General features: G+C 38.7%; 1 protein-coding gene across 2 annotated transcripts in view; it reads left to right on the plus strand.

The window, feature by feature from the left end:
* Window positions 1–26,671, plus strand: part of SLC39A12 (solute carrier family 39 member 12) — a 737,778-nt gene that overhangs the window by 618,482 nt on the left and 92,625 nt on the right. For both annotated transcript variants that reach the window (XM_044064628.1, XM_044064627.1), the window contains exon 11: window positions 25,448–25,606. In XM_044064628.1, the coding sequence (XP_043920563.1) occupies window positions 25,448–25,606 (159 nt within the window). The remainder of the gene's footprint in view (window positions 1–25,447; window positions 25,607–26,671) is intronic.

Raw genomic sequence — 26,671 nt, forward strand, 5'->3', positions numbered from 1 at the left:
GTCTGCAAACAACAGTGGACCAGACATATCTGGCAGTTGCAGATGTTAGTGCAGACACTCCTCAGTATGCACCACTCATGCTTTGCACACATAGTGGATAGGAATACAGATATATATCCAAGGATAACACACTATAATAAGCCAAGAGTAGATGCACATAGATGTGTGGAAGAGAATGACTGTGACAAGGAGCCATCCAGGCCTGTCCCACCCAGCACACAGCCAAATGGCTACAACCACATGAGGTTCAGATGTCACCCACTGTAGATATTAGCCAATGGTATCTGTCAGCAGTACTGACTATGTGGTGCAAGTGCTAGCTGTGCAACATGACTGTACAAGGAAGCAGTCATCTATCAGCTGTATACATGTACCTGTGGAATATGGCCCTGCATGTGCCCGCATGGTGTGTTTCAACCCCTAGATGAATGGGTTATGACCCATGCATACATACTGGCCTCCCCATAGCCCTACTATGACAAGCCTGTTGAGGTCATCCACTGTAAAATACAGCTTTGGGAAGATTGTAGCCCAGTAAACTCCATGGCACACCCTATGACTGCGTACTGCTGTAGTGTGATAAAATAGTTAGGTAGGAGTTCTAATCCCAGACTTGGAAAGTGTGTGTGTGTGTGTGTGTGTGTGTGTGTGTGTGTGTGTGTGTGTGTGTGTGTGTGTGTGTGTGTGTGTGTGTATGTGTGTATGTGTGTGTCTGTGTAGAGGGCAATGCTTTTTAGGCTAGTCACACTCTCTACAATTCAAATGCCCTAATTTGGCAAGGCTTCTGATGTCATCCACCCTGAAATACACCTTTGGGAAGGTTGTAGCCCAGTAATCTCTATGGCATGTCCGATAACTGCATACTGCTGTAGTGTAATAAAATAGGTAGGAGTTATAATCCCAGACTTGGCAACTGTGCATATCTGTTTCTGTCTGTGTAGAGAGCAATGCTTTTAGTCTAGTCACGCTCCCTACAATTCAAATGGACTAATTTGGCAAGACTGCTGATGTCATCCACCCTGAAATACACCTTTGGGAAGGTTGCAGCCTAGTAATTTCAGTGATGCGTCCTAAAACTGCGTACTGCTGTAGTGTGATAAAGTAGTTAGGTAGGAGTTCTAATCACAGACTTGGCAACTGTGTGTGTGTGTGTGTGTGTGTGTGTGTGTGTGTGTGTGTGTGTGTGTGTGTGTGTGTGTGTGTGTCTGTCTGTCTGTCTCTATCTGTGTAGAGAGCAATGCTTTTAAGGCTAGTCACACTTACTACACTTCAAATGCCCTACTTTGGCAATCCTGGTGATGTTATTCACTGTGAAATACACCTTTGGGGAAGGAGTACTCCAGTTACCCCCGTGGTGTGTCCTATAACTGCTTCATGCTGTAGTGTGATATAGAACTCTGGTAGGGGTCTATCCCCACACATGGCAGTTGTGGATGTTATGTGTGTGTTTCTATGTCTGTGTAAGGAGCAATGCATTTTAGTCTAGTCACACTCACCACACTTCAAATGCCCTACTTTGGCAATCCTGCTGATGTCATTCACTGTGAAATAAACCTTTGGGGAAGCAATACTCCAGTTATCCCCGTGGTGCATCCTATAACTGCTTCATCCTGTAGTTTGATATAAAACTCAAGTAGGGGTTCTATCCCCATACATGGCGGTTATGGATGTTTTGTGTGTGTTTCTATGTCTGTGTAGGGAGCAATGCATTTTAGGCTAGTCACACTCACTACACTTCAAATGCCTTACTTTGGCAATCCTGCTGATGTCATTCACTGTGAAATACACCTTTGGGGAAGGAGTACTCCAGTAATCTCCATGGCGCATCCTATAACTGCGTAATGCTGTAGTGTAAAAAACTAGTTAGGTAGGAGTTCTAATCCAAGACATGATAGGTGTGTATGTGTGTGTGTGAGTGTGTGTCTGTGTGTGTGTGTGTGTGTGTGTGTGTGTGTGTGTGTGTGTGTGTGTGTGTGTGTGTGTGTGTGTATGTGTGTGACTGTTTAATTCATATCCTGTGTGGAGGTGTTTGTGAGTGTGTAACAACTGGAGTCAATAGGGAGTGGGATTTGCAAATCTCTTATATGGTGGCCCTAGTATATATATCACAATGTCCACCATACAGGGATAACAGACGTGAAATAGCCATGAGGCTGGGTTGCATATCACAACCCCTACATTTTACATCAAGGCCAGGCAAACAAAGTGAGGGACCCTAGTATTACCCAGATACCACTCTCAACACATGTCTCATAAACACACACACTCACCTAGGCAACAGCCGCTATGTTGGTAGTACCCTGCATATTGCCCACTGATAGAGTAACCATGGTGTGATTGCAGTGGGCTGCAATGGGCATGACACCCTGACCATCAGTCCAATAGGCATGTACATGCCGACAGTGTACCTTCCCTATGTTCCCCACTGGACACCTGCAACACCTGCTGTGCCTTCAAATGTGGCCCACAAAGGGGATACCATGCCTGAAAACATGCCCTCTATGGACAGATGCCACTGACACCAGGGAATACCGGTATCATGCTATAAATGGTAGGTGCTGGGTCAACCTGCCGTCCATTAACAGTTCCCGCCACATGAGGCCAGGACTGGCACATCTGATGATAACAATCTGTGTACACAACATGGGCCAGACACCCCAGGTACAGTTCCACATGTCACTGTAAATGCATGTGGGAGGTGTGTACATCCCAGACCCTGTCGATGTCATGGACTAAGGAACACATACATAGTAAGCAATGCACAGCATTGGCTGCATGCAATAGTCAACCAGGTAACTGGATGGTGAATACAATACCCACCTGTGTGGTCAGATTCAGACACTACACCCCTGAGCCACAATAAAGACCATTGTCATGTGGCCTGATGCCAAAGTATACCCATCACCTAGCCTTGTATAGCCATCTGGCACAGTCAGCCATGACACACCCATGCAGCAATGCACCCATGCATGAAAGTACTGGCACCCTGTGTCTGTGTTGTATGATGTGTATGACAACATTCACACTCACTACAACCCCCATTAGCATACTGAAGCATGCTGTCTGTCAGACACCTCCACATACCCTTTGCCCATATAACCTCCGTATGACCCCTGTGGTGCATGTGATACCTGCACTGTAATGTGTTGTGGCAATCCCACTAGTGATGATTTGTATTCCTGGCCCTGCAAAGTGCGTCAATGTGTGTGCGTTCCTGTGAGAGTGTGGCTGTGTTGATGCTGGCACCTGTTCATGCAGACATGCACGTGTACTATGCCTACCATATAGCTACCATATACCTATTGCAAATGTCACTCACCATCACATATACGTTTTGAGGGCTCCTCAACATGTAGCCTATGTGGCACATCCAATAACTGCATAGACATGTGATAGCACTACATAGTCATCAGGGATTTGATACCCTGTTGGTAGGTATGTGACACAAACATGCTTATGTTTTACTCTCCCACCCCTCCCTGACTATTCTTTGCCTCCGTCTGTCTCTCTCACTCCTTCTCTGGTGGATATGGAGACTTACTGCTATGCTTAGGCAGCAGCATGTGTATTTTAAGTGTTGCTTATGATTAGCTGATGGCCTCTGCATGAATTGTAGCCCTCCTCTAGCTGACTGCATGTGAAACAGCTGTGGTAACATTCCCATAGCCAATTGCATGGAAACACACTCCAATATCTAGGAGCATCATATTGGTGTTGGGCCTTTACATTCACTGTGAGCAGGAACTCGATCCGTTAAATGTATGAGTGTATCACAGCAACATGTCAATACTGGCCCTGTGTAAGTGCCTCCAGCCATAACTCTGTCACCCTTTGTATATATGCCATGCAGTAAGAGGTGCATATGTGCTGTATACCATACTTAGTGTCATCATATCTGATAACAAGCCAGTGAGATATCAGATTGCTACATATGTTATGTGTAGTAGGGAGTTACAATTTATGACATAACCTGGACATTCTGTGGTTCTGTATACAGTATTGAGGTCTGTGTACTCATGGTGATTGTCGACACTGTGTGCATTGTACATATGTCCTTTGGCCTGTGTACAGACTGTGGTAGATGTCATTGTTCGTGGTCCTATTCTATCTGATGTTACATGCTGCTCCACTGTATGTTACCCTATCAGCTTACACATTTGTAGGGCCATAAACACACATGTCCCATACCACAGTCAGGCTTCGGACAACACTGTGGAGCGACCCAGTATATGCAGGTTTAGTATGTGAGTGGCACATATGAGGATGGTGTTGCACAGATAGTCCATATACTGTAATATTACGCTAGCTTACCATATGTTGCTGTGGCTATGTTCACATTGGTTGTGGTTATGCACTTTCACACAGGTGTATCATACTCTGTGCTGTGACATGTCTATAGAACCTGCTATACATGCTGGTACATGTGCATTCCCCCATAGGAAGTGTAGGCCAGTGTTACGCTAGTCTGCATGTAGCCTGCACAGTGAGTTGTTACATGCCTAGCAGCTTTGTGTACTTACCCAGTGAGATGTCATGTCCAGATACTTGAATGAATATAACGTTAAACACCACAATAACCTCTCCGTAAATGCAACGTTACTGTCACAGAGGAAACGCTGTGCAAACACCTGTAGATATGTCTTTTATTTAAAAAACGAGCTAAAATTTATTTCATCAAGTTCAACAAAGTTCAAATGGTTAAGCGCTTTCATCCACTATACGTGGGCTTCATCAGAACAATGTTACCAGCTGTGACAAACATTTAAATAACTTTTTAGGCACCAAAAATTCAAAAATGGTTCGCCCTTAAAGTGATATCACTAAATGTATGTCTTTGTATATTTGTCCTATGTTACACTTTTAAAATTAATTAATACACAATATACTGAAAATATATATGCCTAAAAATGTATACTAAATTTTTTTACTTGCTATTATAGAGTTATAATTCTCGATTTAAATCCTAATATATACGTACTTTCTAAATATATGAAAAAATATTTGTTGTACAAAAATATGACAAAATATAAAAAAATATAAAAAAATTATATATATAAAATAATATATATAAAAACTGATTATATAAAAAACACTTATATACATTAAATAACTGTTGTACAATTCTGTAAACATATCGACAATTCATGTGATAAAACCTACTTAATAAAATGACTATAAATACCATTATTTCTAGCAATACAACGTTTCTTACTTATACTGTACTAATAATAGTAACACTGTACATTCTGCATAAATCTAATACTCCATCTCTTGTGCTTCACATTATAATCGTATAGTTAATATTGGTTTAATTGATATATAGTCATTCATACCTGGTGGAGTTGATGCATCTGTATACAACTGCCACCATTTTTCTCTAAACCCCAAGGTTTCCTTCCTATTACCTCCTTTTGGATTATGTTTTATGTGTTCTAATATGGCAAATCCAAATTTCTGCAATTCTCCATACTTTTCTGTATGTCTATACAGTGCATTGTTACAATCCTTCTTCTTAATACTATAAAGGTGATCATATATCCGCATTTTAAAAGGTCTTTCTGTCTTTCCTGTATAGTATCCAGGACATGCACTGCACTTTGCCATATAAATCATATAATTCGTGTTGCAATTGCCCTGTCTAAATCTTATTTTAGTGTTGTTTATATTATCTAAGATAGTTTCACCTTCTTCCATTATAACACAACACTGATTGCAACTTCCACATCTACTAGTCGATTTGTTATTACTATTAATTGCATTCACCTCTTTATTCATCCCTCTTCACTCCAAAGGTTTCTTAAGATTACATCCCATCTTGTACACAAAGTGTGGTTTATTGCCTACTAACTCTTTCAGTTCATCATCCACCAATAATGTTTTCCAATTATTTTCCATAATTTTCTTAATCTGGTATACGTGGGGACCATATTCAAGTACACAGGCATGTTGGTATTTCACTCCTGTGCCATTCACTTCTTTAATGTTACTATTTCTATTCTCTCCCTTGTACGTTCCTAATAATGGTGGATATTTTTTCCCCATTCTTAAATGACATTGTGTTTAATATCTGTCATCATTTCCTTATTATAACCTCTTTCATTAAATAATTCAGTTATGTATTCTAATTCACCCACCATTTCCTCATACCTGGATGTCATACGAGCTGCCCTTATGCATTGCCCTTTAAATATATTGTACAACTGTTTTCTAGGATGGTTACTCGTATACTGTAAGTAATCATTAGAGAATGTACTCTTTCTATAAATACGAGATTTAAATCCTTTTTCATCATGAGAAATGAAAGTATCCAAATAAGCTATACCATTTCTGCTAACCGAATGTGTGAATTTAAGATATTCACTACTAGAATTCAAGAATGTTATAAATGAATTGAGTTCATCTCAACTCCCTTCCCATATGATGCAAATATCGTCTAAAAATCTGGAATAATGTCTCACATGCTTGAACATAGTGTTGGGAAATACAACAGTCTCCTCCCAATCCAACATAACCAAATTTTCAAATATTGGCACACACGCTGAACCCATCACAACACCCCTATTTTGCCTATAATGCTCACCTTCGAAATAAATGTAATTATGGTCCAATACCATAGACATACACTCCATAATCAAACAGATCTTTTCCCATCCTATATGTGTATGTTTTCTGATACTATTACAAAACGCTTCTAATCCTAAATCTTTTGGAATGCATGAAAACAGATCTATTACACCTATCATTACATATAGACAACTATTTTGTTCAATGTATGTTGGAAAATTACCTAAAAATTCCCAAGAATCTTTAACCAAATGTGGAATCTGTATATAAATCTGTTTCAACCAAGTATCTACTGCCACCCCTAATGGAAACATTTTGGAATGACTGCCTGATACAATGGGTCTAAAGGGAGGGTCATTCGTATCTTTATGTATTTTGGGAATACCCACTAATGTGGCTAGTACCGGGTACTGTACTTTAAAAAAAAATACACATCTGAAGTAATCCTACTGTCTATCCAAAACTCCTCTATGTATGAGTCTATGCATTGGTAAGCTATATTGATCTCATTGATAGAAACAGTTTCATTGTTACCCGACTGTGTTAGTATATCAAACATTTTATTGATATAGTCAAGTGTATCATAAATGACTACTCCACTTCCCTTGTCAGGCTTCATTACATGTATATTATTATCCCCCTTAAGTTTTTTTAGTATATAAATACTTTAATGAAGCACCGAAGGGTGTGAAAGCATTTACAATAATAAAATACTGCTGTTTTTATCTGCTGGCATCTCCGTGTTTCTGCACAGTTCTTTTTGGTCTTCTGATTTTGCTGTTTATTACTGTGCATTTCATCACTGAGTCCCATCTTTTTGGAAGTATTTGTGATCTTTTGATCGTTTTGTTGGGCACTCAGTGGACATGGCAGATAACACATTGGATTGTTTGGATGGTAACCATTCTATGCAGAGTAATGGCTCCAGCAATGAACGACATGTTCGTATGAATCCTCTCCTCTCCATGGAATTAAATACAGGTATGCCAATTGCTAATACTGAAGTGGACATTAATACACAAGTGAAATCACTGATGCAAGATATTGAGAATGGTCTATTTTGTAGCAAACGATTACAATGCCAGAGACAACACATGGAAGCCTATTTAAAAATGAACATAGTCCCAAGAGGACTTAGAATGTTAAATATGCCAACATAAGGCAATGCTTTTCCTGATTTACTGGCCAAGTGGCAAAAAATAAATCTTGATACGAGCAGAACTTATATGCAGTTAATTATTGAATATTCTTTGCCTATTGAAAATGAATTGAATGCTTCTATAGAACTGAAATATGAAGAACTATCTAGGGCAATGGATGTTGATACAGCGGATGTGTTTTTGCATGGCATCATTGATAAAGTATTGACATATGAGAGTAAACTTTTGCTAACTAAAAAGAAGAAACTAGTTTGCGATATAGACGACTTTAAGAATCAATGTGTATTCGCTTGGCCTAGGCATGAACAATCCAATCAGCCTATTACGAGTCGTAATCGCATGGAGGACCTACTTGAGAACCGTGGAATAACCAATCCTCAGTTAGATGGAGGCATGACCATTGGTCAAGCAGAACCAATTAGGACTCAGATTCCTACAGTCATTGATAAAGAAATAAATGGAAGAAATACGAGTGCAAGTTTGGTAGAAGTAGAACCAGTAGTGAGGAGAAAAGAACAGTCCAAAGTTTTTACTACAACTGAACCAACTTTACCGGTTCCTTTTCAGGTAAGGAGCAAGTCACTGCATGACAGGGACTATATACGCACAGGTCAGAAATGGAAAGAAACCTCACACCACAACAACGGACATACATTGAAAAAGATGTGGGTGACTGCACAAAACGGTTAGTATGGAACCTATCTGACCATTCTTTGACTGTATTTGAGGTTTCATTACTCACTAAAGGTCTAGGTTATGCCATCAAATGTTGCCAATGTTGATGAGTCCTTATTGCAATTTAGATTGTTTGCAAGGAATATAGCCCTACGTATGACTTTTGGCAACATGAACACACTTCAAAAGAACATTTTTTTCTAAACCTAGCAGTTTTATGCCCAATTTTTCATCTACTTTAGATGTATTTGTAAAAGCCTGTGAGAATGATCTGTATAGTTATTTTAATACACAGAGACATGCTATGCATGACAATCTAAGTTATGGTGAACGTCAAGCATTGAGAACTTTACAAAATAATGATAAAATTGTTGTCAGACCTGCTGATAAGGGGAGACCTGTTGTAGTGTTAAATATTGATTATTATATACAGTCAATGCTCAGGATGCTGGATGATTCTTCCACTTATAAACCTGTTGAGCTATGTGCTATAGAACAAATACAACAAATTTTTTTTGGGTTTGTATGAATGTTTATGTATGGGACTCATTACGCGTGAGTTATACGCTTATTTTAATGTAGAATTTCCACTCGTACCCAAGTTATATGGTTTACCCAAGATTCACAAAAATTCTACGGTTCTTACATGTTGGAATACACTCCCTGTACTGTTGAATGACTGGGCTGGATATGTTTGTATAAACATCAGGGTTATGTATATCTGACATGGCTTAGTGGTAAATCACTCTGGCCATGGTGTGCAGGGTCCTGGGTTTGCACCTTGCAGAGGCTGTTTATTTTGTTGCTGGGCAAAACAAGAGCAGTTGGCTACAAAGTGATTAAGGCACTTTTGAGCAGTTGTAAGTGGGTTTGCGCAGGTTAGCATGGAGGAAAGCACTGCTAACTTCCGGTTATTGTTTCTTATTGTCAGTTAGCTTCTAAATTGCTTAACCTGTGTAGGCATTGCTTACCCCCATTCAAACAGGCTTAAACCCACTTACTACTGCTTAAAAGTGCTTACTCCCACTTACCCCTGTGCTAATTTCTTTAAAAGTAAAGAAAAAGGGTTGAAAGGAAAGTGGTGAAAAAGGGGCACAAAGAGGGAAAGACAGTAGGAAAAAATAGCTAGGGATGTGCAGGAAGGGTGTGCGGAAGGTCCATAGCTGCCCATTTCTTCTATAGCAACAGCTCTGAAGATACACTGAATTTGGTGGTAGATTTGGACACTCAAACCCCTGGGAAAGGGGTGAGTAGAACAATAATAAGTTGTGATGCCAAATAGACCTGATTACATGTGTCCAGTGGACACGTGCAAAATGGACAGCTATGTATGGGGCGAGATTTTTTTTTTTGAGAACAGATTGCCCTTTTTTTTCTTTTGTTTTTCATGTGAGAGTGGGATGTTGGGGGGGATAGTAAATATATTTGGGGAGGTAGGTTGGGTGGATTAACAGACAAGACAAACAAGACGCATACAGGGGTGGTATGTGACACATGTGGAGGGTAAACACCTTGATGGGGAGGGGTGTTGGGAAATCGGAAACCCATGAGCCCCCTAGTGGAAACAGTGTGACTGAGGTCCCCACCCATGGGCAGTCACCTCTGCACTTTCACAGCCCTGAAGGTGGCTGTGCTGGGGGCTGAGTCGCAGAGCCAGCCTGACCCTCTAGTCATGACACATGGCCCTCAAGATGGTGTAGCAGATCACCAAGCTGCTGGTTGAGCTCGTTACTCACCACGACCCAGACCTGGTGATGGGTGACAGGTTCCTGTCTGTGCCCACTCCCAGGGGCGGCGAGCCCCATCCCCTGAGGCAGTTCCACCTGAAGGTGATGCAGGAACAATGGACAGGGAGGTCCCAGGTTGGGCCCCAGACATGCTGGTACCCAGTACCACAGCCAGCTGAGGTGGGACATTTGAGTCCAATGGGACTGGCCTTCCCAAATGTGCTATAGTGTTTAGAGCTTATCATCATATGTGGGTTAGTAATAGTCAACACATTCCAGGGTTAGGTATAACAGTTGAACAACACTGATTAGTAAATCATGAGGAATTTCTTTAAAGTGTTTTCAGAAGGAAGGTCAAACCTAAGCTTAAAATGTACATATATGCCTAGATGCATACATCTCACTGTCCCTGATTCTGCCTCATATTTTTGATCTGCCCTTTGCAAAATGTTTGATTTTCTGATAAATTAAGGAGGACTGAAGTATATCATCAACACAAGATATTACAGTTTCATACTTCTTATTGTTCAGAAAAATGCATGCTGATACAAAACTTGTTGTTTTATTAACATTTTAAGTTAACTGGAGTAATAATTAAAGTTTTCCTTGATTTTGGACCTTTGTTTCCCCATTATTTTTGACTCTGTCCCTGATTCTTGAGTAGAGAAATTGAGAGTTATGCCTCCATGTTTTATAATGTGTACTTGCTCATACAAAGGCTTGACTCAGGCTCTGATGCTGAACTTGGAGACATTATTACCCTTTCTGTTGTGAGGTAAGAATATCTTATGCAAAATACATTGTGAAAATGAAAAGAAATTGCTTTCAAAAGTATACCTTATAAGGTAGAAAAAGATAGCATTTGGCTATGAAATGTTCTTTCTAGCATTCATTATGTTAAAATGATCCATAAAAAGAAGGTATGATCAGAGTACAGTATTTGTTGGAGTGGGAACATATATAAATAGTTTATCAGAAATGTACTCTTAAATAAGCATCTAACTAGAAAAATAATTGGAGTTATATCATGTACAAACATGATACAGTTATATTTTGATTCATGCATCTGTATTAGACACACATTATATGTCACATGTATTGGAGGTAAGCTGTACCAAAAAGAATCTAGGAACTAGATGATGCCATAGGAATACTAGTATGTTGTATGAGTTAGAGATGTTGCTGGAAGAGCCACTTTAAAACGGGTAGCAGTTATAAAGCACCCCATGGTAGCTGGAGGTGAAGTTCATACAAGGAGGAAAGTCAAGCGGTATTTTAACTTATGCATGCTCTGTATTTCTGATATGGATCAGGAAGGTGTCAACAGACCACAAGAATCTTAGTGAGTTACAGCATGTCACATGACAGGATATTAAAATGATTCTATTCTTTTCTGTACATCAGACTTAAAGTAAATATTATTTGGAAAGTTTGGAGCTGCCATCATTGGCAAGTCATCAAAGTGTCTTTAGTATCAAAGAGTGCTGTAAAAGCACAAAAGATTCAGCAGTTATACTGTAAGGATAGATTGAAAATCATACCTTGAGGCAGATTAACTAGAGTTTGATATTTGAACAATATTTTTGGACGCAGACATGTTGGTGTTGCTGTTCCTGATTATTCACTTGTTGTGCAGCTCTTGAATCTATATGCAGAACTCAGCCTTTACTTAAGCATGTTTATGCCTATACAGGCATGTCACCATCAAGGTCTTTTTTGGTCTTATACTTTCCATAAGTACTTCACTTGCTGTATTATTTTTTGAACTCTACATGAGCAGCTGCAATAAGAATTGGGCTGTATCCTTCTCTAGGAGCATCTTACTGCCAAAAAGAGGTATTATATTTGACACATCTGGATTCAGACTAAGTCTGCTGTTGGTTAGCTAAATCTGAAATTTACCAAAGTCACTCTGCAGTGCCCTTTATACAGTGTGTGACATATGAATATGGGCTCAGCTATGTGTCTGCTAAGTTGTGTCCTTGGCATGCCTCTCTTTCCTCATGATCGCTAGACGATGCAACCCCTGATGAATGATAGACTGGATTTTTGTGCGTGTCATTATACTTTTTCAACCCCATTACCAAGGCTATGCTTTTGTAAAATAATGAAGATGGAACCTAGACAACAGTATGGTAACTATTTGAAATGTCAGGACCCGCTAGAGTGAGTCCTGAAACATGGAGACTGAACGGCTGAAAGATCGGGCTTGTATATGCTAAGTTTGAGATGCCATTTCTCAGAATATTCCATTTTCTCCTAGGTATGGCAATCTTAGTGTTGGTATATATAAGTTTGGGGGGTGGATTTTCAAGATTCTCTCCTGCATTTTCAGTTTCTCTTTTTTTTTTTTCAGCACTCGACATTTTGAGTGCTGACATTTCAGTAGGGAGCCCAAACGTTTTTCATGTGAAAGGGACTTGATAAATCAGGCAAAACAGTGAAACTAATAAATGACTTCTTGATGGCCTTGGAAAAGACACAGTCAGTTAACTTGATAAGAGTGATACCTGATCAATGTTCACCTAAATCCATGTTTGTTTTTTGCAGAAAATCTTTATTATAAGAGTTATCAAATATTTGAAGGTAAAACATTTTCACCTAGAATATGGGCTACAATGTTCATAAGAGTATTTTTTTCAGGGTGCTTTTTATTCCATGCTGACTGTCAGTCATCAGTTCACCCACAATCAGCCAGTTCTTTCTCAGTGAGATGACAGCTGATCACAGGAGGCCATCATCCAGGCAGCCATCATTTTTTTAGGGAGGGGTGGGTCCACTCTCCTCCCCAGTGACTGATGCGTGTGCTCACAAGCATAATGGCCAGCAATTCTTTCTCTGTGAGTATGCACAATGCTGTGCATGTTCAGTAAAGGATACCATCCAAACAAGGTCCCAAATACTGCAAGCTGTTCTTCTTTTTCCCCGTTAGGTGCCAGCATTTCAGTGGGCTTCACTGCCTGCTTCTTCCCAGCAATGGTCAGCCAGTGTCACTCATTCACTCCTACCCCCCACTGCCCATCTCCTCCAGTGCATAAGATACTGACCACTCTCCACTCATTCATAGTCAGGACTGCAACCTTCTATGCGATGGAGCTGGGTTCAGAAGGCTCCTCTCATCTAATTAGCAGTATTCAAGCTTTTCTGTGAAATGTTCCTTAAAGGTCAGAAATATTGCAGTCTTTCCCCATTCACATTATGTGTCTAGACTGTACAGTCTCCACTTTATGAAAATGTGTAACTTTTAGCAATTTAGTTTAGAGTAAAATTAATAAGTAAAAATCTGTGAGAGTCCAACATGAAGAACAAGAGCCTTTACAGTGAATGTTAAAAGAAAAGACTGAAAGGAGCAAAATAAGAAATCGATTGCAGTGCATCTCCAGTATTTGAAGGTTGTTTGGGAATTATAGCCCCCTAAAGGGTTTGAAGACTATGATAAAAAATAAGTCCCTGAAAGCTTGGGCTACTTTGTCATTGGTGCGGTGTTAAATGCTATTTTTGAGTACTAATTAGACATTATTCTGAAATCTATATGACACCACACAATGAAATAATAATCTAAAAAACGACTCAGCCAGTAAATCCAATAGATTTATTTTCTTAACAGACTTCTCTTCTCCAGCGCCTCGGCATAAGCCTTTTAACAGAGTAAAAGATTATTCTGAAATCTGCTGAGATAAAGTAGTATAGAATGTTGCCTCTCTGTGAAACATTGTTCTATGCCTACTCAAATCAGAACTATGCATTTGTTCCTTAAGGATTTATTACCACAGTAACTCAGTCACTCTTCTGTTTGTTTATAACATTAGCATTTCTTTACTTTCTTAGCCATCTATGGTAGAAAGTTATTTGCGTTAATGTTCTCTTTCCCTGACATATCATTCAGGCATAGACAGAGATCTATCTGCAAAATCTGTCCACATATTCTAGGATAACTACGTACTTCAGAAGAACAGCATTTACCATGTAAAAGCCACAACCCGTAGCCTAGTTAGAAATAGCAAAGACTTCTAAATTTGGTTGTGCTTGTCAAAATGCTATGCAGTACAAATACACAAATTGCAAAAACTGTAGAATGATTGTTCTGTATCAGACATAGCTAGCTGAAAGTGTTTCATAAATCATAGCTTACCTCTGTCATGACATGAGTGAAGCCAAACACTTAGCAAGGAGTAAAGTTCTCTGTTTTAGTACAGTGTGACTTAGCTAGGGACTTTGTTCAACTAGGACTGTATATGTAAGCTGAGCTAATATCTATCTGTCTATCAATCTTTATAATTTTACTCAACTAATAAACAACATTACCAGACCTAACAAAAATAACCCCCCAGGGTCCATCCTGGACTGGATCTTAGTCAGCCACCCTAACAATATCTCCAACTCTGGTATACTACCAGAGTCAATAAGCGATCATCTTCCGGCCTTTTTTAACCGAGCTACCCAACAGCTCCCTCACCAACATCAATATGCCCACACTCGCAACCTAACTAATTTTAACCCTTCTATATTCTCTGAAACCCTTAAACTAACAAACTGGGATTTACTAAAAACTCTTCCTCTAGATGAAGCCTTAGAAGTCTTCAATACTACCTTCCTTAAAATCCTAAACTCCCAAGCCCCACCTCGAACAAAACAAATAAAATACAACTCTGCCCCTTGGCTAACTAAGGACACTAAAACTCTAATGCTACAAAGAGACAAAACTTGGAAACTCTACAATAAAAATAAACACCCAGCTTCATTCCTTCAATTTAAGCAACTCTGCAATCTCACTAAAAAACTTATCACACAAGATAAAAAATCATACTACACCAAACTACAGTCTACCCTCTCAAACAATCCCAAAAAATTCTGGAACTCCATCAATTCCCTCTTACACCCAGGTACAAAATCCAATCCCTGTCCAGACAACAATAAGACTGACGCAGAAATTGCAACCCTTTTAACTCCTTTTTTACCAGCTCCATAGCTGAACTGACCAAATCCTTCTCCAATTCCACCCCCTGCCCGAACCCAAAGCCTTCTTCACCTTCCTCCCCCCACTCCTGCTCCCATAAACCCCCTCCCACTTTTTTCTACAACCCGTGTCTACCAACTGTATCAAAAAACTTCTTTCCAAACTCAAACCATGCTCCAATGCCCCAGACAACATCCTATCACTCTTTCTCAAGTTTGCAGCAGATGGTATCGCCATACCCATCAGCATTCTCATCAATAGATCCATCCAGGAATCTTATGTTCCCAAACTTTGGCGAGCTGCCTACATTCTGCCCCTTCATAAAGGAGGCAAAAATAATAGCATTTCTAATTTCCGCCCAATAGCCATTCTTTCCCCAATTTCAAAAGTCCATGAAAAATGTATCCACCTGCAACTCATGCCTCACCTCCTCAATAACCATCTCCTCACTCCTACTCAACACGGGTTCCATCCTGGCCACAGTACCATTACTGCTCTCCTCTCTTTCTTAGACATTGTCAACCATGCCCGTGACTCTGGAGATATTGTCTCCACTGTTCTTCTTGACCTTTCCAAGGCATTCGACACGGTATCCCACACACTCCTTCTTAACCACCTTTCTAACCTCAATCTCTTCCTCGATTCCCTTTCTTGGTTCAAAAGTTATCTCTCAGACAGATCCCAAGCTGTGAAATGGCATACAGGTACCTCTAACTTCTTACCTACCCCTACCGGAGTCCCTCAGGGTTCTATTCTCGGACCTCTGCTCTTTAATGTCTTCATCAATGATTTTCACTCTGTAATTCCTCATTCTCAAATTGTACAATATGCAGATGACTCCACTTTAATCTGCTCTGCCTCTAGCCTTCCCGAGCTCCAAGCCAAAACCCAATTGGCCTTCACAACCACAGAGAATTGGATGCTTCAAAACCATCTCTCCCTTAATGCCAATAAATCCCATATTATTCTCTTCTCCCCCACAAAAGCTCTGCCTCTTGATAAGCCATCCTTCAAGATCTCCAGCCTCTCCCAGTCCCCAATAGAAGTTGTTAGTTGTGCAAAATTACTCGGGGTTACCATTGATGAGCACCTGAAATTTAATACTCATATTCAACTAAACATAAAAAAAAAACATCAGAAGCTTGGTATGCTTTACAGAAATGCTAACTTTCTATCTTTAGCTACAAGACAAACACTCGCCTCTACCTACCTTCTCCCTTCTCTATTGTATGGTGCTCCTCTTCTAACCAACCTCACAGCTTCTATCTCCTCAAAACCTGAAAGTTGCTTCTACAAAATCGCCAAATTCGCTACTAACTCTTCTCATTCTGCACACCATTGCATCTCCCTCAATAGTCTTCAATGGCTAGAACTCCCTAATCATTTTGAATACCTCCAACTTACTACTGCACACAAACTAATTTTTAAACCCACTGCTTGCCCTGCACTATCTAATATCTTGCCCTTCTACACTCCTCTCAGGCCCCTAAGATCAGGCCACCAAAATCTTCTTTCAGTATATAAACCTAAACGACCACCTGGCCACCTCCTACTTTCTTATACTATAGCAAAAAAATGGAACTTGCTTCCTCCCCTTCTAAGAGTCACTACAAGCTATGAACAATTCAAATCTCTTCTCCATTCTCACCTCTCCCAAAATTGGAAATGTAATTGTATACTTCCTACCTAGATCCCATTACATCCCAGTTCCAATTTTCTCCCTCTTGTCCCTCTTCTTCCAACTCTCTCCTCAGCTCCCCACCCTCTACTTCTTTATCTCTTTTCTCTCCCCTGCTTAAACTCTCTATATATTCCTTTTACATCCTCTTGTCCCCACTGCCTACATGCCTATTCTCACAAATGTATCTTTTACCTTTTTCATAAGATGTACTTTTCTACTCAAACATAAAATGAATCTTCATCTAACTGTTCTTTTTTATCGTCCTACTGGCATCTCTTCTCCTTTAAATTCTTTGCACCTTCTTTTCCTACACTTCTCCTCTGATTTACTTCTTTTGCATTTCATATCTATGTATAATTTCTTTTTTTTTTTCTCACTCTTCCATGCTAACAATACAATTGTATAAAAATGTTATTTTTTGTATGTAAATTGTTAAATGTGCTATGTTTTTGGAATACAGAGCCTTAAATGTGTAATGTATTTGTAATATGGAGCTTTTCTCCCGGGCTTCCACTGAAAACGGGCTTTCAGGCCCAGTGGACTTCCCCGGTTATCAAACTGGAAATAAATAAATAATAAATAAGGTTGATTTTAATACAATGGAATAAACTAATAACACACCAAATACCATGTACCTGTGTTGTTTCATTTTTTTGTTTTATAATATGATAGAGAATAGTTTAGATTCATGACACACAGAGCATACTTTTGCTAGTTTGTAGCCACCAATGTTTGAGCCAGTAAGACTATATCTGACTGGTGGCAGGGATCCAAAATGGGGTAGAGGTACTGTTCTTTATCTACTCTTTATTCCAGTCACTCTGGTAGAATGTGTAACAATTGTTCAGGTATATTTATTATTGCTATTGAAAGGATTCGATCTTCGTAGCCTCTCTCTCTGCATTTAGTTTTCAGGTAAGAAAACCACACATGAATTGCTAGTGGCTTGTTTGTAAATTCCCAGTATTAAAGTATATAAACTTTAATCTAGTTTCCATTTCATTATAATCCATATTCATCTGAGGACCCTGAAATGAGTTAGTAAAGTCATTGGGTGGATCTGTGTTATAGGTTCATAGGTACTTACTAGGCTATTGATTTGTGAGGATCTTATGAAGCTTAGCCTTACATTCCCATGGTAATTTTTAACCCTTATATTTTTCACAATAATAACCTAGAGGCAGGCATAGCAAGGGCATTTCTGGACATTTACTTGTTGCCCCTATCTATGGGGAACATAAGTGCTAATCTGGAAATCGCATTCATTCATCCAAATTATGTTTGAATACAGTAACAGGAGTATTTCATTTTATGTGGAGTGGATGATGATTCTGTAGAAGAGGTATTGTCTGTGATACCTAGATATGTCTCTAATATGTTCTATTTATGTTGCAAAGAGTTTAAGATCCCTTGAGTGGTATTCATGCTACAATTGGACTTCTGCTGCAGCTCTGTACAAGAGGCAGAGCTCACCCATTAGTAGCTTGTATGACACTGAGAAAAGAGATAAGGCTTTGAGATGGTCTGAGATTAAGGCCCTTAATTTTTTAGTGAGAAGGCATTGTAGTTGCTTCAGTTGTTTGAACGGTTACACGCAGAATGGAGCATTACTTTCAATGATCACCCTCATGAGAGATAAGTACGGTAAAATGATTACATCCCTGGACCTGGTCACCATACCTCTAAATATAAGCTGTACAATGAAGAAGGACTTATTTACAAAAGTGCATACACGGAGATGAAAGGTCAGTTCATTGTTGAAAGAGGTTTCCAAATCCCTGACTACCATATCAGCTTTCATGGGAGTGTTGTCCATATAATAGTTACAATGAAAGTCATGCTTGTCAAAGTATCTAACCATGCATTTCTTGGCATTTAGTTTTAGTCCATAATTTTGTTTGAGAAAGACCCTATTCAAGGATTATGGGGTACTCTGAGGAGTTTATGATGGCAGCAAGTTTACAGTCATCTATAAACTTGGTCAACTACAAAACCATAACATTTGCTTTGACATCCGAGAAGTAAATGTCACACAGGAGTAATCCAAGGAATGAACTTTGAGGTACACTGCTGGTGACAGGACTTTTGGAGGAGCTAGAGGCACCAATCCCAATTTCCTGGGTTCTCTTTGAGAGCCAGATTGCTATCCAGTGAGTTACACAGGGATTTACATTTTGATGGTAAAGTTTATCTATGATACCTGAGTGTGTGGAGCATTGGATGCTTTTGCAATGTCTAGCTTTGCAGAGTGTACTGATTTGCTTTCATTTATTGCTTTAGTAATCTTCTTCAAAGAAGTTGACCATGTTAAGTAGGTAGGCTCTAGAGGCTTTGGCTGAAAATTTTAGGTTAGCAATGTCTTCATGTATTAATTCCATAATATCCTTTCCATAGCCCTATAGATAAGGCTTGTCAGTCTTATGGGACAATAATCTCTTGGGTCTGTTGATGCCCCAGCTTTGTGTGAGGGGATGATTATTGTTGACCTCCATTTGTCTGGCACAAAGTCTATTTGGAGACTGACATTGAATAACATCTGTATGTGTTCTAACAAGTTATGTTTTAGACTGGCCAGTGGTTAGCTAGGTATGTTATCTGGCCCTAGAGAAGTAGTGTTCCTGGCATGGAACAACACCTTGAAGACTTGTTCTTGGGATATTTGTGGAGGGGTGTAGATGCAGATATGTGATCTTGGAATATAGCAAAGGAGGAGGTGAAGTCTAAACTAAATTTCTCCTCTTAAAGACTGGATATATCCTATGAGCTGGAGTATGTGACATATTTTACTATAAGCTCAGTGCATGCATTGTTTCTGATATTTTAACATAATTATAGAAAGCTTTGTGGTTATCCTATACCTGGGCAGCTAGTTTTACCTCATATCTGGTTTTGGTTGATTTGACCAGTCTCCAGAATTCCTTGTTAAGTTTATCCAGCTTATTAATGATACCTTGAGAGTTAAATTTAGTGTTGAGCGCAATTATTTTATTTTTTATTCTAAAGTCTGTTTATTAGAATTCCACCACAGAGGTTTGTTTCTAAATTTGGTATTGCATTTATTTTGAGGAGCTCAGATGAATCTATACAGCTGTTTACATGTGTAAGGAATTTGTCAGCAAAGGGACCAGCATAAGCAGTGCGGTCATCAAGATGGAAGATGCTTTCTAATTTAGCCAGGTCAACACTCAGTTTTAGGAAATTAGCTTTTACTTAATTGCTGAATACCGAGGTGTTGAAAAATGCTTCTGGCTTCACTCTTAAGGTGAATGTGACTGATATGTGGTCCAATTTGACCCGTGAGGAAGTTACAGTTGATGGAGAACAAAGTTACCCCATATTGGTAAAGACCATGTCCAGGATTTTATAACCACTCATAGGTGTGCAGACTAACTGGTGAAGAGAGTTTACAAATATGAAGCCCAGAAATTCCTTGGCATACATGTTTGAGGAAAGTATGTGTCTGACAGTTAATGGAGGGGAGTTGAAGTCTTCTTGGAGAATGATGTTTGGATAATTTTTTTTGAAGCTGAAGTACAATATTTATTGCAAAACCACTTTATGTATTGTGTAGTATGAATGCTCCAGAGATAAATAGCTCATTTGATCTAACTCTTCTATGGTGAATAATTATAGAGCTTAATTTGATAGTTATGAAGTAAAGGATAAAACATTTCAGAAAGACATACAACTATGGCAACATTTGTACTGACATAAATAGGAGAAAGGAAATTAGAATAGGAGACAATATGAAAATTCAAAAGTAGTGCTCCTGAGAATATGGAGAGATATAAAGTAGAGCTGCTGTTTTATAATGCCATTATTCAAAGCATACCTACTACAGATCTGAAAATACATTGTCCAAATTTACCAGAGACAATAACCATAAGTTGCCATGCTTCACAGCTAGTGAAGATGTTAATGGTGTGTTTACATCAGGCACATACTCGTGTTGCTTGTAATTGCTGTCAATTCCAGACACTCTCTAATCTAATGATGTTTACTTATCTCAGTACAGGCTTTACAACAATGCCATACCAACTACCTCAAATACTGCCCTTGCAACTAACCTAAAACAGTAGCATATTGTTCTTTACCACTGAGTTTTGATCACTCTAGAAGAATAATACATTGTTGGCAGATGTAGAAGTTCAGCCTCCTGAATAAGGTTAGGGAGATTTCTGTCTCCCCACCCCCACCACGAGAAAGGCTGTAAAAAGCTTATTTTTGACCCCTTTTCATTAGTGTTATTGTAGTCATGTAAACCACATTTCTGAGATTGTTACAGCCTCACCACCCAGTACATCACTGCTATAGGCAAACATATTGCCCCACATTAAGCCACACAGTAAAAATTTGTATACATTTGTACAAGGACAAGGAAAACTGAAGATGATGTAAGTAAATCATCATTTGCTTGGAAAAGATGAACTCCTGCAAAGTACCCGAGAGACTCCTTATCGAATATTAGCTAAATTATTTACTTTTTTGTTTCTATTTGTTTAATAAGGATGGTCCAAATGAGCTTAGGTAGCCACTTTTCAGTAGAGGCCTTGGACGGAATGCTCTAAAACGGAGTAATATATTTAAAGAATGAATTCACATTTCCTTATTCATCCTCACTTGAAGGATACTGACTCCCCATGTTGCATTTATCTGACTGCTCCTCCATTTGAACCAGGGTGACTTATGCAATGCTGCTTGTTCCTTGGAAAATGCTTTTTCTGGTTGTTGTGATATCAGCTTAAAGGATTTCAGAGCTACAGGCATTGCCAGTCCATCTTCCTCATCTAGCTTTACATAAAGACACTGTCTGTGAGAAGAAACCCATGCTTTATGGGGTCTATATTAGAACATTGACGTTTCAAAACTTCGAATGTTCTAATATCTAACCCTATTCAGCAAAAGCTGAAAATATCGAAGCAACAGAAAACCACATTTATGCCTAGGGAAGGAATCCGGTTGTCCGTTTCTGTTGCTTCGGTATTTTCAGCACTGTGGTGGAAAGTTACAGGTCAGGATAAGGTAAGTGTGCGATTGGGTGCAGGTTAGGTTAGTTAGGGCTAGGGCGTGGGTTAGGTATGTGTGTGATTGTGTGGACGTGAGGGTTAGGGCGGGTTAGGTGAGTTAGGGTTAGGGCACGGATCAGGTAAGTGTGTGATTGTGTGAACGTGAGGGTTAGGGCGGGTTAGGTGAGTTAGGGTTAGGGCTCGGGTCGGGTAAGAGTGTGATTGTGTGGACGTGAGGGTTAGGGCGGGGTAGGTGAGCTAGGGTTAGGGCGCGGGTGAGGTGAGTGTGTGACAGTGACGGACCTTAGGGTTAGGGTTTGGGTTAAGGTAAGTGGATAGTTAGTGGTGTGCGTATAGTTTAGTGTAGGGTTAGGTGTAAGATTTTAGGTGTATGTGTGTGGATTGCTGTTTGTTTGGTGGGCTTGTGTTGTGTGTATGTGTTTTGGAACAGCAAATTTTTTTCCCTAGGAAAAAATTTGCTGTTCTGTATGTTCGATGTTTTCAGCTTTCGCTGAATAGGGTTTGATATTAGAACATTCAAAGTTTTGAAACTTCGATGTTCTAATATAGACCCGCTTTATGCGTATGGTTCCAAAAATACTTTGGAACAGTCTGTACATTTGCTTGTTTTTCTTCAAACAATTCAAATGGAGGTGAGTATATGTTTCAGTGCATGAATATATATATATATATATATATATATATATATATATATATATATATATATATATATATAAGCAGCTCAAAGTCTATGTTACTAGAACCAGAACAGTCAGAAGAGACCCTCTTGTTTGTAGCCTACTCACTGTGAAACTGATGTTTTAAAGTTTATGATTAAACCCTTTCCAAATGGCTCAAAAGCGTATTCATTTCTGCTTGGATAAGTATAGCAAATTTAAGAACCTAAGATCACATTTCATAAGAGACAGAGCTACTTTGCAGAACTTCTTCAAGAATGCATCTTGGGAGGATATTTATATTGTGGCTATTTGGACATCACAACATAATTTTGCAAGCCACTACAAGCTGGGTGTAATCAATAGATCTAGGACAGCCTTTGGTACCACTGTGCTATGGGATAATTTAGTCTCAGACTCAAGCCTATAGGTGATGACCATGGAACCACAATGCCAGCTCCAAAAGCTACATGCTTACATTAATACTAGTTCTGTATCTGTGTTTCCATGGTAATCACCATTCCCACCCACCTTCCCTCATCCTGGGCCTGGCAGCATAAATCTGAACGACTTAGAGTAAGAAATCTGGAAAAAGACATAAATAATAGGGGGAAAAGGCTGAAAAATAGAACCAGTTTTTAAATTCTGCTCCTACAAACTTAGAAAGTTGATAGACTAACAGGTTTTGAATTAACATGAATGTTCTGATGGATATGGTCTGAAACTCAAACATCTGTCATTGTTTTCTTATTTCAATCCTCAATGACTTTTCAATTATTTGCCAGAAAAACAATTTTATGAGAAATAGACCAAAAATATGAGGCAAAAATCTAGAAATTCTGCGAAAACCTGGAGAGTCGAGAGTAATGCCTTGCAAACTGTGTGCTTCTTTTATGAGGCTGTAGTTGCTATGTGATGAATATTTCTATTTGTTGTGCTAAACTTTTATGTGAAGAAGGAGTACTTTGGCCTTAAGGATCATGTACATGGAAGGTTATACAAAGGCCAGAGAAAATTTCTCATAACTGATTGGACCAAATATCTGCTAGTATTTGCCAATTAGGTAATGAACCATGGGACCACCAACATAGACCTAAACGTTTTTGAAGGCAACTAAATACAAATTCACATTTTGTATAACGTTGATTTTACTCAGTTGATACTGTCTATAAAAAAACATTCTACATCACTCAGAGAATATTGTCAAACTACTGATTTACATGTATGTGTGAGGTAGACAAGCTATGTTCCCATCTCTCAAAACTAGTGCCATATTGTAGGACATCACATCTTTCTGCACCCAGTCTTAATCCTTTCAGAAAAGAAAGTGTGTGCTGTAATAGTTGTGTGAATGAAAAAAAAATAACACTACACGTCACTATACTAGTCTTGAATATCCTCAATGTTTTATTAAAACTTAATATCAAGTGCATAACAGGGAAACACTGCAATTAAAGTATGAATGTAAGAAAATGTGTAAAATGTTTACTTTCTGGTAAAAAATGTAGACTTTTTGTTATTGCTTTTACTGTATTATTATTATTGCTAAATAACAAAGAATACTAATTCTCAGCCACAGTGAAAAGCTAACCTAGGAGAAGCCTCATTTAAGGAATAGTATTTCACAAAGGATATGATATTGCTCTTCTTAGTCAGTCATTAGATCGATGATGAGAAGCAAGTATATCTGATGGCCGTGCTGCCTGTTAGGTGAAAACTGTCAACTCATATGAATGCGTGATCATTATTATACTTTAAAAGGAGTTAAAATTCCCTGCATTTTATTCATTTTGTTAGAGTTTTTTTGTTTTTAATCAGAACACATTTTATTCACCATTGTCAATGCTACAACAGAATCATATTAAGCATTTTTCAAAATGTTTCTCAGATGAAGGAGATGGTAATAAAGTGGAAAAGATTTTTGATAGGCAGTTTAGTTAGAATAACTCAAAGCTAAGCAAGACAGGTGAGGAAACAGGAAGATTGGATGGATAATGGAACAGACTAAAATATAAGAAGATGTATTACTAATTTAGAGGAAGTTTTCTCCCACTGTCACCCTCTCTCTCTCTTTCACAGTATCAATAGTTTATACAACTCCTTCTAGACTACAGTACATGCATCTATAAAATGGAAGGATGCACACATTTTAATGCATCAGGAATGGTTGGCTGACTTATATGTCTTCAGTGTTAAAATGAAAAAGTATTATAAAATGGAGGACTGTATGAAATATGCTATAGCATATGTGACATCCAGAGGGTTGTCTGCTGTGTCCCTGGGAAAATCAGTAACACCACATTCAGTGAGAATAATAGAATCCTCTTAATTTCATACTGTTATTTAACAGGTGAGAAATTGTCAAATATAATGTGTTGACACAGGCATGTCAGTCTTGTGTACGACTGATATAAAATAATATGGGGGTCGAGAGGACAATGTAAGTAGATAGCGGTTTATAGTTTATGAACTGGATGATTAAATTCCTGCTGTAAAAGGACAAATGCAAAACAGTAAAACATGATGGAACATGGGACTTATACAAGATGACACTGCTTCTTTCAAGTTTATACTATTTGAGATGGGACTCTGTATCTGAATTATTTTGGGCAAGCATAAACAACGTGAGCCTTTATATGGATAGTTTAACTACAATTATAGCATACGACATCACAGGGCTTATCTTATAAACATTTAAAATACATAATTATCCAATGAAAATGTCCCACATATATGTCAGAAAGATTTTGAATTTTTGTACTGTGTGGTAAGTGGAAATGATTATGTGATATACCATTAATCTGTGTCAATTTTGCTCTGTCTAATAACATTTTGCAACATGTATTATAAATTGCCTCTTAATGGGTAAATAATGGCAATGAGTACGTGATTCTGCACTGAGACCTTATAATAGCATTTTCTGTTCCTCTTAGGTAAAGGCGTAACTGTGTGGATGATTCAGTGCTACATGTTCATAACACCGGTTTCTTTCCCACACAGGTAAAAGCATAACTCTGTTGCCGTTTATGATATTAGCAGGGGACAGCCTACATAACTTTGCTGATGGCTTGGTGATTGGGGCAGCATTCTCCAACTCAACAGATACAGGAATTGCAACAACTGTTGCCATTTTATGTCATGAAATTCCTCATGAAGTGGGTAAGCTGCATTTATTTAATCCTCTATCACTGCCCAATACTTGATTATAACACTATGGCGTAACCGTTGTTATTTTTATTTAGGCCATGTGTAGAGGGATAAAAGCCTTACTACTGTCCAGGCAATCCAAGTATGAAAATTGGCTGAAGTGCTTGACAGTGCATGGGCCCATCTTTTTGGGAGATATGGATGTCAATCCAAGTTTGAATATTGGCTGAGGTGCTTGACAGTGCACGGGCCCATCTTTTTGGGAGATATGGATGTCAATCCAAGTTTAAATATTGGCTGAGGTGCTTGACAGTGCATGGGCCCATCTTTTCAGGAGATATGGATGTCTGGAGCTCATTGATTCATTACTCTCCCTAGTGGGTACTTACCCCTTCGTAAGACTTGTTTTTAAAGTAAAGCTGAATTACTTTTTTTGTCAGAGGCTTTCTAGCTGCTGATGCAAAGGTAATCATAATAATAGGTATGATATTACCATATAAAGTAGACTTTGATACTGTAAAATAGTCAAACAAAAAGAATATAATAATGCAATTTTTCCATTACGTTTTCTGCTGTTAGGAAAAAAAAGAGAAATCTACAGAAAAAAATGGAACTGGTAGCAAGTTTTAAAAAAGTGCAGGGAGCTTTTAATGGAAGAGTACAAATTCAGCCTACATTAAAGGAAATAAAAACTACAGATGAATTGTGGTCAGATCAGAAATCTGGAGTAAAGATACAGTATGCATTTAATTTTTAGCACTTTTTAGGAATGAAGCATTTCTCTGTAAACAGTTGGGATATGCAGGTTTAATATTTATTTGTGAACAACCTAAGGATGGGGAGACATTGTTCTGCTGATTAATTGCTGCTTTGGGTAAACCTAGGAGCACAACTGCATAGTCCAAATACTTGAAAAAACAACTGTTCCCATCAGTTTGTAATATAAATAAACTGGGCTGTGCTTTTTCTAATTAGGAACTGGTACCACACAACACTTAGTTTCATTTCACTATCATGAAGTAATATGGAGTACTGCTGATAAAGAGCTGACAAAGTAAGGACGCACATGGAATCACA

The sequence above is a fragment of the Protopterus annectens genome, chromosome 3.part0, assembly GCF_019279795.1.
Source record: "Protopterus annectens isolate FY-2018-M chromosome 3.part0, PAN1.0, whole genome shotgun sequence".
NCBI lineage: Eukaryota > Metazoa > Chordata > Ceratodontiformes > Protopteridae > Protopterus > Protopterus annectens.